The 14843-nt window shown below is 41.5% G+C and overlaps 1 protein-coding gene across 3 annotated transcripts; it reads left to right on the plus strand.

Moving 5' to 3' along the window:
• The first annotated feature begins 2686 nt into the window (after window positions 1-2686).
• On the plus strand, window positions 2687-10051 carry LOC142108770 (serine/threonine-protein phosphatase PGAM5, mitochondrial-like). 3 transcript variants are annotated; one of them, XM_075192630.1, is made up of 6 exons: window positions 2687-2926; window positions 3354-3529; window positions 4518-4643; window positions 5556-5641; window positions 7053-7183; window positions 9339-10051. In XM_075192630.1, the coding sequence occupies exons 1-6, from the start codon at window positions 2775-2777 to the stop codon at window positions 9484-9486; spliced, it is 819 nt and encodes a 272-aa protein (XP_075048731.1). In that variant the 5' UTR covers window positions 2687-2774; the 3' UTR covers window positions 9487-10051. The 3 variants fall into 3 exon arrangements, with proteins under 3 accessions (XP_075048731.1, XP_075048740.1, XP_075048749.1); XM_075192639.1 differs by having other exon boundaries at window positions 4518-4628; XM_075192648.1 differs by lacking the exon at window positions 4518-4643 and having other exon boundaries at window positions 2688-2926.
• Window positions 10052-14843: the final 4792 nt, after the last annotated feature.

Raw genomic sequence — 14843 nt, forward strand, 5'->3', positions numbered from 1 at the left:
CTGCTGCTAAATAAACCTATTTCCCTCCCTCCAAACAACCCCAGCAATAAATGAAATAGCATTTACGTTTAATAAATATACCTGTTTCCGCAACCATCACTGCCATTAAATAATTCATATTCACATTTTTTTTTCCCAAACAGCCCCACTTTTAATTAATAGCCCCCAAACCACCCCAGCTTTAAATTAAATGTCCAATCACCCTATCTTAAATTGCTAGGCCCTAATAAAAAATTAACCCACATCACCCCACAAATAAAATAGCACAAATTAAATAATTAGCCCCCACCTAAACTCCACCATTAAATTAATAGCCTACCTCCCACATTATATTGACATTCTCCCACTTCCCTATATTATTCCACACAGTAGTCCCCCAAAATCATATTTAACCACACAGTAGTGCCCCAAAATCATATTTTACCACACAGTAGTGCCCCAAAATCATATTTTACCACACAGTAGTGCCCCAAAATCATATTTTACCACACAGTAGTGCCCCAAAATCATATTATGCCACAATAGTGCCCCCAGTTCATATTATGCCACAATAGTGCCCCCAGTTCATATTATGCCACGCAGTAGTGGCCCAAATCATATTATCCCATTTTTTGGTGTGGCACTTTTTCTCTTCTCACCCCCCTGTTATTGTGTGGCACCTTTTCTCTTCTCCCCCTCCCCCCTGTTATTGTGTGGCACCTTTTCTCTTCTCCCCCTCCCCCCCCTGTTATTGTGTGGCACCCTTTCTCTTCTCCACTGCCCCCGTTTTCTTTACCTACCTTCTCAGCTTCTTCTGTTTCTGTCTCCTGTCCGCTCTTCAGCTGCTACCTGCCTTTCAGGACCTGCCTTCAGTGGCTTTCAGGACCTGCCTTCCAGGACTTGCACTATGCCGCTGCGCGCGGCACATGTAACCTGGAAGTGTCGGTGCACTGACTGCTCGAACCGGCCCTACCGGCCATCGGCCCTTCTGCCATTTGCCAGAAGTATCAGATGGCCAGTCCGGCCCTGCCATAAACTAATCTAGGGAAATTAACTTCCATGTGCAAAATCAGGACTGTTGAGGGCTATGGCTATCCATTGTTAGTGAGTTATTTGTTAAAAGGCAGGCAATGATACCACTGACAGCAATAGTTCATTTTTCTCAATAAACTCCAGCAGCTAAATGTGATAGTCCCTTATTTACCAAGTTCCGAAAATCAAAGTTTTCCGGAACTCATTCACAATTACTAACGCCAAATGAAGGTGGCATTAGCCTTTGAATCCAATGGGACATCACTGCGGTAGAGGGCTCTCCAGATCCCTCACCGCAGCTTACCTGCTCTGTCTTCCCTCTGATTACTATCACAACATATCAAAGCAACTTTGGGGCACATTTATCATGTATCGGACAAAACGAGAAATACTTATCAATCCTTATCGCATGGATAAGGATTGATGTATTTCTCAAATTTATTAAAAATGGATCACAGAAACAGCAGTTCCGAAAAACTGCTGTTTCTGTGATAAAAAAAAAACATACTCACCACTGCCTCTTCGGTCGCGCTGTCTCCCGATCTCCTCCTCTTCGGTGCACTGTCTCTTCTTCATGCTACTGCGCATGTGCCGACCGGAGAACTTGAGGCTGTGACAGGGAGGGATCACAAGATCACTCCCTGCGCATGCGCTGTCCAGCTCTGCTCCGGAGAGCAGAGGTGGACATAACGAAGTACAGAAGTTTCACCTGCATTTCCTATGATGTACGCCAGCTTCTGGCGTACATTAACACAACAAGTTCCTGAAAAAAACCATTTTTTCGGGACTTGTTAGATTGCAGCCAGGAGCAGTCACCATTCTGTTGAATGGTGACTGCTCGCAAAAACGATCAGGAGTGCAAAGCAGCAGATATCAATGATATCTGCTGCGATGCACCTTTAATAAATTTGCGGAGAGCACATCCTGGCCTAATTTACACGGTAAGTGCACGATAGTGCCCTACCGTGCTTTCTTAAATATACCCCTTTGTCATAGTGACCGGAGAGTAGAGACAGACAACGGGACTGTTAAGGTAAGTGACATCATCGCAGGGACAGCCTCCTATCAGAAGCGCTGTCCCGGGATGATTTTTAATAAATGATTACCAAAATTATCTGTTATGCTGCGATGACAGATGATAATTAATGGGGCGAAACCCTGATAATTAATAAAGGGGCTTCAAACGAAGTTCTATCAAGACTTCTCCCATGCTGCTCCCTACCTATGGAGAACCTGGAATTATAGTGCTGGCGATCACTTTACTATAAACTATTCACCAGGACAGGCAGCTATGGAGCAGCTGTCCTGGCTGACAAATTTAAATAAATAAATAAATTATTTTCTTATCACTACAATAAGAAGTGATACTTGCTTAACATAAAGAAAATGCGAGGGGTCATAAATAGACCCCTATATAGAGTACATTATACTGTACACGTTTTACTCTGAAAAAAATACAACACATAACACATTCTCTCATCTATTTAAAGTATTTTAAACTGATCTAGAGGGGGGTTATGGGCAACTGCAATTCCCTTTTACAATTGCTTATGGAAAAGGTATAGTGTGAATTAAAAACATTATACTTTTCAGGGAACTATTATTTCTGGGACACTGTTATGTTTATAATAGAAGTAATCCGGCAATACATACAGCTCCCAGCATGTGCCGAGGATTGTCCCTCTATTGCCGCTGTATCCCGGCAGTATATAAAGCGCCGTGAGGGAGAGTTTCCAGTATGTGCTTCGTATAGAACGTTGAAGATGTTTCTCCGCAGAGTGATCGTGGCCGGGGGAGCTGCTGCTTCTGCCCTTCTCACCGCTGCGGTTGTGGGGAAGGTCGGGGATGACTCCAATACATCTATCGGCTCTTGGCCGCCTGTCTGCACCGGGCGCTGGGACCGTAACTGGGACCGGTGAGTGATACGGTTCATTTAGTATGCATTGGGCTTCGGTACTTATCTGTTAATGTCGCTAGTCATTAAAGATGAGATTATATAAACCGCTGATGATTAGAAGCTGAGACATTTACTTCTCACCTGACTTATCCATTTTATTATTTAGCACCAGCATGTTGCCCAGTGTCTTTCAACTGGGTTTTAATAGTTTTAGGGGTTTATTTTATTTTGTGTTAACTTTTCTTTAGCGAGTTATCATGTGTACTCACTTTGTTGCATAGTATAGTCTGTGCTGCTAATTACTGGCAATAATTGACTTTATTCTATTCTGGTGCTTTAATCCGTTTAAATGAAATGCTATATTGCTGCCTTTGAAGTATTGTGAACTGCAAGTGTCATGTCTGTCTTCAAGAGACAAAAAATGTTTTTCTTTTTGTTTTATTAGACGTGAGCCAATGTCTCTGATCAACCTCAGTAAAGTGAAAGGTGATACTGAAGAGGAATTGAAAAGACAATTGAAAAAGTATGAAGCCAGGGCCAGGCGCCATATATTCCTCATTCGGCATGGACAATACAATCTGGATGGGAAGACTGATGCGGAATGTGTTCTGACACCGCTTGGTATGCTTTGTGTCCATTAAATGTGATGCTCTACTTTATGTACTGGACTGTAGGGGATGTGTTTGTGTGTACTGAAAAGACCCTGACTCTGTAAACTCTGTGGAGATTGTGAGCAAGAGTACATACACACTACATGGCCGGTCATTGATCGGAAAATATTATATATGCTATACACGCTAACCTCACTTCTGACCGAACGGTTGTATGTTGGCTGATTTGCCTGATTATTGGACAAAAACACTCCTGTGTGTAACCAGCTGTTTGTGACCTTCTCTGGAGTAACTCGGGCCTTTCAGATCTTTCTGTGCAAACTGGTCTCTGGAGCACTGTTACTGGAAATTGAAGTAGAGCAACCATTGTACTGGTTGAATTACTGTTTATATTGCCAACATGTTCTCTAATTTGTATATCTGCAACAATACTTTAATTGGAGATGGACACTCTGGTCAAGGCCCTGAAAACATGCTGGCATTCCTGGTTAGTATTACAGTATGTTTTACAATGTAAGCATATTTCTTCAGTCACTTAATGTAAAGGTTAGTAGTGCATGCAGATCAATGACTGACCTGTTATCTGCTGCCAATATAATAAATCAATAAATGCTTTGGAGCTACACACAAATAAAGATGGCCACAATTGAATCCCAGTATAGTCATTGTGACTCTGGATAGATCACATTTGTGCCTGAGACAAAAACTGTAAAATTATAGTAACAAATAAACTACCTGGTAAACATATGGTTCATTGAATGTGTAAATCTCTGCTAGAGTAGGCATGGAAAAGAAACCTTAACTCTCCTTGCTGGTCATCTGCTCATCCTTGTCTCACAAGTAACTATAATCTTATTATCCACTGATCAGACTGTCACTACTACTGTGCTGTAGGCTTATTTTGTTTTAAACTTTGTCCAGCTGCTCATTCTAATTGTCTCTAACCATTGTCATCCAACTAGAGTACTTTAATGGTTTGCTTTTATAATATATCACAGGTCATGAGCAAGCAGACTTGACTGGCCAGCGCCTGGCACATTTAGGCTACGATTACACAAAAATGGTGTACTCTACTCTGACCAGAGCCAAAGAGACATCAAAAATAATTGGTAAATACCTGAAAGGTTAGTATCTTCTACGCTTACTAATCATGTGTGAGAGGTGTTGCAGTACTTGACTACTGGGGGTGCAGACAATATGGGGCCTGGAGGTGAGGGGCTCTAACAATTCAGACTTGCTCTGTTTCCTGTCCCTCCAAGACATTGCAATGGGCAAATGCACAGGACTGCACATGCTCTGCTCTTCTGAGCATGTGTGCTGAGTCCAAACCCATAATTGCTCTACTATGATTGATGCAGGGTGTAGTGACTGGTGTTCTGGGAGGGGGGTCATGCAGTGGTTGTAGTTCTGACACTCCCTGCTGAACTCCTGCCCAATGTTGTAGTTGGGGAGAGTATGAATCTGCCACCCCATGTAAACCATTACTGACATGGATTTAACAGTAACTTCTAGTAAGGAATACTGATGCATTTGTGTTGGATCTGATAATGATAAGCCTAGCAGAATCCTATTGGATCCTGGTTAGTAATACACGTCTGTTCCTATAACTGACTTTATAGTGACAGATGTTTAGCAAACGGGCACTTCTCTCCTTCCTGTACTCTGATCTTGTACAAGAAAAAAAATTATATTTGTCCTGGGGTACAGACCACCTATAGGTACAGAGTTGATCTAAATCTGTGATGGGTAACAGACATCCCTGTGAGCCGTCGCCTGCAGCCCCAGCTCCTTCTTGCTTTGTCAGATTTGTTATAGCTTGTAACACTTACTTTAAATGCCCAAGTTATTAGATAGGTGTCTTTAATTAAATTTATTTAACTTACTACTAAGGGTATATTTAGCAGCTCTGAACCTTGGATAGCTGCTCAATGCAGCCCCTGAAGTGTAGTGGCTTCCCTGTTGCTGATCTAAATGTCCTAGTGTTAACCACTCTGCAGCATGGTCAGCTGTCTGGTGTAATACTGCTGTTCTGACAGGTGTGCCCACATCTAGCTCTGACTTGCTGCAGGAAGGTGCTCCCATCAGGCCAGATCCACCTGCTCAATGGAAGCCAGAGTTTATGGTGAGTTTTTTTTAATCATCCCCACTGTCCCTTTTGTGTTTGTTAATTTGTATTGCATTCTATATCTAAACTCTAAAAGTTCTGATGCATTTATAAATTCAAATATCTGGTTTATCCATGAATTTTGTGCAAATGTCTTAGTTCAGGTACATATAAATGCTGATGGCAGTAAAGGAAGTTGTAGCACATGGACTGGAAATTAAAAAACAAAGCTGGGAATTGACACTCCACAGTTGGCCTGGGAAGCTGACCTCAGAGTTGAGACAGAACTGGGTGGAAATTGGAGAGAATTCAGCTTCTAGGTCTCCATAAGGGCTACTATTCTAAACAATGGTTATGTGACAATGGGGCTTCAAAAGATAGAACTGACAACATTTCTTTCTTTTAAGAACATTAAATCATTCATATATAGTGGTAGAGCCCAAAACTACCCACATTCTGATGTGACATCATATCTAATATTTGATACTATGTTCAGACAACCACTTTGTTCCCAAGCTACTCCTCATCCTTGAAGTTCCAACTGCCAATCATCAGAGTAGGTTCAGAAGACCTATAATCTTGGTTGGTGGCTGACTGAGACATATGTCAACCAGTTAATAGTATTTGACCTACTTGTGGTATGGAGTAAACTGCTTGTATAGAAAACAATGCTGCCAAACTATGCTAAAATGTGGGAATCTTGGTCATCTTCCTTTAACACTCGTACCCTATTTGGGGAATATAGGTTCAAGGAAAACAAATTACTTTTTAAAATGTGCTGTTAAATGTTATACAGTATATCACTGTTTTTGCAATACTCAATCAACTTCTAAATAAAATTAATAAAAATTGGGTATTGTCTGCATGACCTTTGATGCTTCTATTAGAACCAAAAAGAGTCTTTGACAGGGTTATTGCATTTATGCTCTCGTCTTAATTTATGCACACTGGGTTCCTTCCACATGGGTGTCTTAACTAGAATACACTCTTGCATATCATTTGTTCACTACATAGTGCTTTGTGCTAGTGTTCACCCACAGGAGCACACCATATACCTTGTTCCTAGCTGATGGGTTGACTCAGTAGCTGTTATGCTTGCTCCTCTAAAGACATGCTCTTGAATGCCATCTCCCAGGTGACTTGTGTTTTTGCTGACCGTTCACAAAGCACTATGTAATAAGCAAATAGTCAGTGTAGATCTCTCCAGTTCACCTTTAACCATTACACAGCTCTTCAACTTTTTAAACACAAGCAAGGCTGATGTTAAAATGTATAAATTAATATCTATGCTATAGGTCGCTTAAGTGGCCATGTCTTACTCTGGATACAACAATGAATGTCTCATGGGTCCTGTCTCTGTATTGTGTCCTCACAATGTCTAACCCTAACTGGTTATGTAATCTTTCTTGAAAATCCCTTTTCTTTCTAGTACTATGAGGATGGCCCACGCATTGAGTCGGCTTTCCGGGAGTACATCCACCGTGCAGACTATGAACAGGATGAAGACTCTTATGAGATATTGGTCTGTCATGATAATGTCATTCGGTATATTGTATGCAGGTAATTATCCAATAAATGTTTGTAATATATTTTACTTTGCCATACTGCAGAGTGTAAATTGTAGGAAGTAGAGTGAACAGTCCTAACTCCTATTGCAAACTAATGTGATAAGTGAACTTTCATATACAAGCTCAACTCTTGCTAATTGAGGATGGCAGTTTGCAAAGTGACAAGTATGCTATATGCCATTGGTGGAGGATCACCCACTCAGACTTGCCAAAATCTGAAATAATTTCTTCTGAAAATAAGCTGACCTCTATTCTCATGCTCAAAAATATGTTCTGGATTTAGGGGTTGTAAACAAGGGCTTCACACTTCTAAACCTGTTTCTACCAGAGTTTCTGGCCCCACAATTACACACCACATTAAAGGTTGATACTGTATGTTGAATGCTGACATGCTGTGCATGATATCACTTCATCAACACTTATATAGTGGCAGCAAATTCCATAGCACTTTACAATTGGGAACACACAGTAATAAATACTGGCTAATACAGACCGAGAGATAAGGGGGCCCTGCATACAATTGATGGGACAATGGGAGTTTGATGCACAAGGGTAAGTGCTACATCATATTGCACAGTGGACCAGCTAGAATGCAAAGGTATTGAGTGGGCTGTATGATCAGCCACACAGCAATGTTGGTCAGAGGGTTGTTCTCCTGTTAGCTGTGCAGAGGGTGGTAATGGGGTAACCTAGGGAGATTTGAGTAATATAAGTTTGTCTGAATTGGTGGGTTTTCAGAGAACATTTGAAGACTAGAGGAAATTCTTATTGTGTGGGGGAGGGAATTCCACAAAGTGGGTGCAGACAGAAAAAAGTCCTGTATCCAGCAATGAGAGGGTGTGATGAGTGGAAGAAGAAACTCTGCACCTCTGTTCTGCACTTTCTTTCTAGGGTAAAAAGATTCTATTAAATATACAACTGATTTAGGACTCCAGTGCAAAGCCTTGCTAGTGGATCCATGCAAAATGCATTTAATTGATGTCATACATACTTTCACATCTATTAGTGCTGTAAAGACAAACAAAGGTGTACTAGAATCTTAAATGACTGTAGGTCTCCCCTTGCTAAATGAATCTTGCCATTGCTTTTTGCCCTCAAGCTTATTCTTGGTCTGTCTCCTTGTGATACTGATTGCTCAAAACTAAGTAAGATCAAGGGGGAAACTTATTTGGGGATAGCCTTGTATGTGCTTTGAAAAAGCAGATTTTTGGAGCCAAACCACTAGGTTTACTTGTGATTCAGGGCAAACTGTACATGCAGCATCTGGCTTTACTCCTTACATTTTCTAAAGGGCCAGCTTGCTCCATCCTCTAAAGGAGGGGGGGGGGGGGCACAATGTCTGGGCCCTCACTCATTGTACTGTCCCAATGCTGAGTTGCTCTGGGCTCATCCTGGTACCAGAGGGTCTTGGTTAGCAGGGTAATACTCTGAAAACAGTGCTTGCTCTTGTGCATGCTGGCACTTAATGCCACAATAGAACATACTTGTAGGGCCACAAGTGTGTGTGCAAACTACAGTGGCTTTCCCCATCCTAATAGAATTGAATAAGTACCACTGTCCTAATTAAAAGAACAAAGTGTTCACCCAGTATAAGTAGTAACCATGGTATTGATTACATCAATATTGTGGCTCCCATTATTTAGAAGTACATGGTGCCTTTCTAATTCTTCTAACCTTCATGGTACAATGTAATCCAATGTGAAGATGGGTAATCCATGATAACTGTTGGCAGAGTGGGGGGACAAATATTCTTTGCATTGCACCTGACTCACAATGAGTTGAGCACCAGTGACCCTGGTTACTTCAAAGCTGGGTAGCCAATCAAAATTCTTATACCACCCAGCTGAACTGGTATGACAGTGCCTGGCTGCCCAGCTATTGGGTGGATGTAACTGTTTATACACCTCCCACTTATAAAAATCGGGCCTGGTTAGTCTTGTGGGCCTGAAAATAATGTGGTGACCAGTTTGTCCACAGGTGTCCACACAGGATTGTAACTGCTTAAACTGCAGTGTCATGTCTAGACCCGGCAGCTTGCTCTGTTACTAGGACTAGACTACAGTGCAATACTGGCAGGCTTCTTACTATAGTGTGTATTTATATTATTTGTTTATATTCATTATCTGTTTTCCTCCCATGCATCCTAGGGCTCTACAAGTGGCTCCTGATGCCTGGCTACGCATGTCTCTCCACCACGGCAGCATTACTGAACTTCTTATCCACCACAATGGCAATGTGAGCCTCCGGTCACTTGGTGATGCTGGATATATGCCTGTTAAATGCCTCAGCAGATAAAGGGGTTGATGTTTCTAAATTGTTTGCAATATATTTTTGCTATAGAGTAGGTCTCCTAACCCTTTACTGCCCAACTAATGTAGCATTGTCTAATGCAAGCCATTAAACTTGTGTCTAGTCTGGTTAACACCACTTGTTGGACTGGAACATTCAGTACAGTTTCACTTGGTGGAAGATATTACTTACCCTGTCTGCAGATTGATGTCACTTGTATTTATAACTTTCCATTTGCACTATAGCCACACACGCACACAGGTTGTATAGTGAGGGAAACACATGGAAGCCCTGCCTCCCCTATAACAAGCACAATGTTTAAAACCTATTGGTAACAAAATGGTGAAGCTGATGCTTTAAAGATAAATGTTGTATCTGAAATTAATTATCCACTTAAGCGAAGAATGGTTATAGGTGCCCATAAGAGCTTCTAGTTCTTAATATCACTGTACTTGTCTGTTTAGTTTGAAATGGCTTTTTTGTCCAAATTGTACTTGATACAGAGTAACATTCTAGTTGAGGGTTTTTCAGTTTTATATATTCTAGTACAATAAACGCATTACAAAACTAATTCTGCAGTTTCTCAGATTTGTGACTTTCTTTTGTAATGTTTGTATTTTCTAAATTGCTTTAAAATTTAATGGGGTTGTTGGACAGCCACCCATTCAAGTACTGATCAAGTCATGGGTAGTCCTATCTGAATTCCATAGTGCCTTAAATGGTGGATGTCCAAAATGATTAGTATCATCTATCCAGAATCTTGGAAAAGGCCATGGAGGGTAAATGACAAGGGCCATTTTACTTTGACAACTAGGTACAGCATGCCTACAAAGGTATATGTATATTCCATATATATCCTGCCCACTGTTACCAATACTTATTTCAGCAAATGGGAGGCGTTTTTATTCTCAGCAAATGGGAGGCGTTTTTATTCTCATTACAATGGTAACTATCAAGGGGTGGGAAAAAATAGGCAGCAAGTAAACAGTCAGTTCTTTAACTTGATGTGTCTGAGCATTAGAAGGTGGAGGTGGCCTGGTCTCATGAATCACATTATCTTTTACATCATGTGGATGGCTGGGTGCATCTGCATTGTTTACCTGGGAAGAGATTGCTCCTCAATGCACTGTAGTGTGATGCTCCAAGACACTTACTGCTGGTAAACCTTGGGTTCTGGTACATGTCAGCCACATGAATACCAAGTCCCTAAACACTGTTGCAGACCAGGTAAACTCCTTCATGGTAAAGGTATTCCTTCATGACACTGTCCTCTTTTGGCCATATAATGCACCCTGACACACTGCAAAAAATATTCAGGAATGGTTTGAGAAATGTGATAGAAATCAAGATGTAGCTTGACCTACAAATTGTCCAGTTCTCAATCAGATCAAGCATCTGAGATGTGCTAGAGAACAAGACCGAGCCATGGAGGTCCTACCTCACAACTGAAAGGATCTGTTACTAATGTCTTAGTGCCAGATATCAGAGGACACCATCAGAGGTCTTGTGGAGTCCTTGCCTCTATGATGGGTCAGAGCTGTTTTGGTGTCACAATGTGAACCTACACAATATTAGGCAGGTGCTTGTAATGTTGTGGCTGATAGGTGTGTGTGTGGCCAAAGTAGTAGTTTAGTAGTGGTGGTATTAAAAAAGTAATGTAAATAAAAGCCTTACAATGAAGGCGGCAGAAGTGATACGGCACACCACTGTATACACCCCTACTTTCACCACTATGTGTGATGTATATAGCAATATTTATTTCATTGCTTACTCTTAAAATTGCCAACAAAATATAAAATGAAGTAGAAAGTGATTAGAGATTAAATGGTGCTTTAAAATTGATGGGGTGTCTTAATTCTCCATATCACTATTGCATCTTTTCATTAGAAAAGTAATTTTACAACTTCAAGCATGCTTGAGATAATGCAACAATATTCACATTTTTATGCTTGTTTAATTCTGTGCTTTAGTATAGGTGAGAATGTTTCATCTAAAACTTGATGGGGATGTTGACTTTGTCTTTTAACAGTACCCTTGTAAATCGGCCTAATTTTTGTTTGCATCAACCGCAATACAATTTTATAGTGTTTGATTCACATACAGCATTCTGATTATCACACTTATCCCACATACACACTAGGTTGGTCAGATTGTATTATTCTGATACTTTTCCTTTTTAGTAAAAGTACCAACTTAATCCAAATAGTTGTTTTTCTGCTCAATAATACTTAGATAAGTGTGAACCTTCTGCCTAGATGTTAGTTCACTCAGCTCTTCATTCTATATGCAGTCATACAAATATTTACTACTATTATATCCCACACATATAATTTGGGGGGAAAATTATGCTATTACATGGAATTATGTGCATTTTGTAATATGAGGTTGTTGCCTCATTTGGGACATATTTATTAAAGACTGCTTTTATTTTTTGATACCTTTTATTTATAAAGTACCAACACAGTGTATACATACAATGGAGAAAGCCAAAATGTTTGACAGTATATACATCTGGAGGGGGCTGTTTGACAGTTTCAGCTCTTACACAGAAGAACATACAAAAAAGGTAACAAAGGCAAATAAATTACACAGTCCATTATATGGTCTGAACTATATCAAACAAATGAGTGACATCAGTCTGAGTTTTCTGTAATGTAATAAGGGATGTAAGGTGTAGACTGAGACAAAACACGGGACTCCCAGCAGGCAGCATTTCTCTATTTGCACAAAACAAAATCCACTTGACAATCAAATCTGACAGGCCATAAGAAGAGGGATGAAATATCCTAGGGGTGAGCACTGGTGTCATGTGAACTAGAAGGGCTGTTATATATAAACCAATCCCACCAGATTTGGGAGAATCTGTGGGATTTATTGGTTAGGTATGCCAATTTTTTTTCCATTGATGCCACGAACCATATTTTATTGATTAAGTGCTGTCTAGATGGGGATCTGTGTATTTTTTTTTCCTCTCCCTCCTAAGTTCGTAGCCACTGGGCATCTGGCTGCATTAAGGATTTGTATGGACAGCTTCTCTGCATATCTATCAAGAGCCTCTAATGGAGAGTCCAAAAGGAAGGACCAGGGACATCTGGTAACTTGTATTTATGTAACTTCACTTATTAAAGCAGCCACATCATCCCAAAACGAGCAATCTTTGGGGAGGTCCACCAGATGTGGAGGAACGATCGTCATTTGCTGCACCCCCGCCAATATAGATCAGATGTGGTCCCATGTATTGTTTTCAACCTAGTCGGAACAAGGTACCATCTAATATAGATTTTATAATCGGTTTCTTTCACAAGAGAGGCGATAGAGGTTTTGGGGACCCGCTCTCTGATTGCTGACTAGGTGTCCACATCTGGTGGCCTGCTCGAGTCGGCCTCCCATTTAAGTTCGAGGGCTGGGCAGTTGGTCTGTCTGGAAGTGACAAGGAGTTTATGTAAGTTGGACATAATAACTCTTTGAAGGGGATCTTTGACACACACAGATTCCAGAGGGGTAACTTCAGGTTTTGAGAGGGATTCGACATAATGTTTTAACTGAAGGTACGCAAGGGCTGATGGGAATTCAAATTTTTCTTTGAGGGATGCCAGTGAAATATAATGATTACAATATAATCCAGTACATCTCTAATCAGCTTTATGCCTCTCATGTACCAAGATTGAAAACGAGATTGACATTGTCCTGGTGAGAAAGCAGGGTGATCCCAGAAAGGCACTATGGAAGAGGGTATTGTGGTGGTCTTGAAATGCAACATCTTGCAAGCGGAGGATTCCAAATCTATCCACCTTGGGCCAAGTCCACTTGAAAACTATGCCATTACTTGGCCAAGATGGGTAGCATTATAATAAAGGTTAACATCTGGAAATCCCCTACCTCCATTGTGTGTAGCTCTATGCAGAACCACAAAGCTAGTTAGTGGGGGGTTTGTGACGCCAGACAAATTTAAGAACCAGCTGTAGCAGAACAGATTTGGGTACCTCCATCTGGAGTGTATGGAATAGGTAAAGTAAACGGAGTAATATGTTCATTTTAAGGGAGACAATCCTACCCAGCAAGGAAATAATAATTTTTTGCCATCTGAGTAGATCCAGCTTAATTGTGTTAATAACATGTGAAAAGTTTGTTGAGTAGAAAGTCTCATAGTTGGAATTAATAAAGACTTCCAAGTATTTTAATTTGGAGTGTTGCCAGGAAAAATTAAAATTACCTTTAAGGACATCCAGGGTAGGAGGTGGAAGATGAGGTGCAAGGGCCTCAGTCTTGGAAAAGTGAACTTTATACCCCGGGAGAGAGCCGTAGGAAGCGAGGACATTGAATAAGATTGGGAAAGAGGTGTGAGGTAAGACCAGTGTAAGCAAGATACCATCTGAAAATAAACTGAGTTTATACTCATCAGACCCAACTGTAACACCTCTAATATCGGGGGGAGACGTATTCCTTGACTCCTCTCTCTCTTTTGCCCCCCACATTCATTCTCTTGCCAAAAGCCTGACGCTTCCAACTACGCAACATCGCCCGCATCCGTCCCTTTCTCTCTCAGGAGGCCACCAAAACCATCATACACGCACTCATCATCTCCCGCCTGGATTACTGCAACCTCCTCCTCACCGGCCTCCCCCACTCCTGTCTCTCCCCCCTCCGCTCTATACTCAATGCGGCCGCAAGACTCATCTACCTCTCACGCCGCTCCTCCTCTGCCTCCCCTCTCTGCCTTGCCCTACACTGGCTCCCCTTCCCCTACAGAATTCTATTCAAACTCCTCACCACCACTTACAAGGCTCTCTCCCACTCTACTGCCCCTTATATCTCTAGCCTCCTCTCCATTCACACTCCCACCCGCTCCCTGTGCTCGGCCAATGACCGCCGCCTCTCCTCCACTCTGATCACCTCTTCCCATTCCAGAATCCAGGACTTTTCCTGTGCAGCCCCCCTTCACTGGAATGACCTCCCTCGCTCCATCCGCCTCTCTCCTACTCTGTGCTCCTTCAAACGTGCACTCAAAACTCATCTCTTTCTCAAAGCCTACCAACCATCCACTTAACCCCCATCTCCTCCACTCATTCTCCCCTCTCTCCTATTCCCTCAACTGGCTCCTCTTGTGCCTGGTCTGTTTAACCCTCCCTTAGGATGTAAGTTCGCTTGAGCAGGGCCCTCTTCCCTCCTGTCTCCTTACCCGTTCTTCTGCTCCGTGTCTATTGCATCTGTCTGCCTGGAGTTTCTGAAGTATTGGTACTTTTGTTTATTGTTCTGTACTATTATACCCTGTATAGTCTACTGTTTGTACTATGTGCGGCGCTGCGGAAACCTTGTGGCGCCTAACAAATAAATGATAATAATAATAATAATAATAATAATAA

Source organism: Mixophyes fleayi, chromosome 1 (assembly GCF_038048845.1).
Source record: "Mixophyes fleayi isolate aMixFle1 chromosome 1, aMixFle1.hap1, whole genome shotgun sequence".
In the NCBI taxonomy this organism is placed as follows: domain Eukaryota; kingdom Metazoa; phylum Chordata; class Amphibia; order Anura; family Limnodynastidae; genus Mixophyes; species Mixophyes fleayi.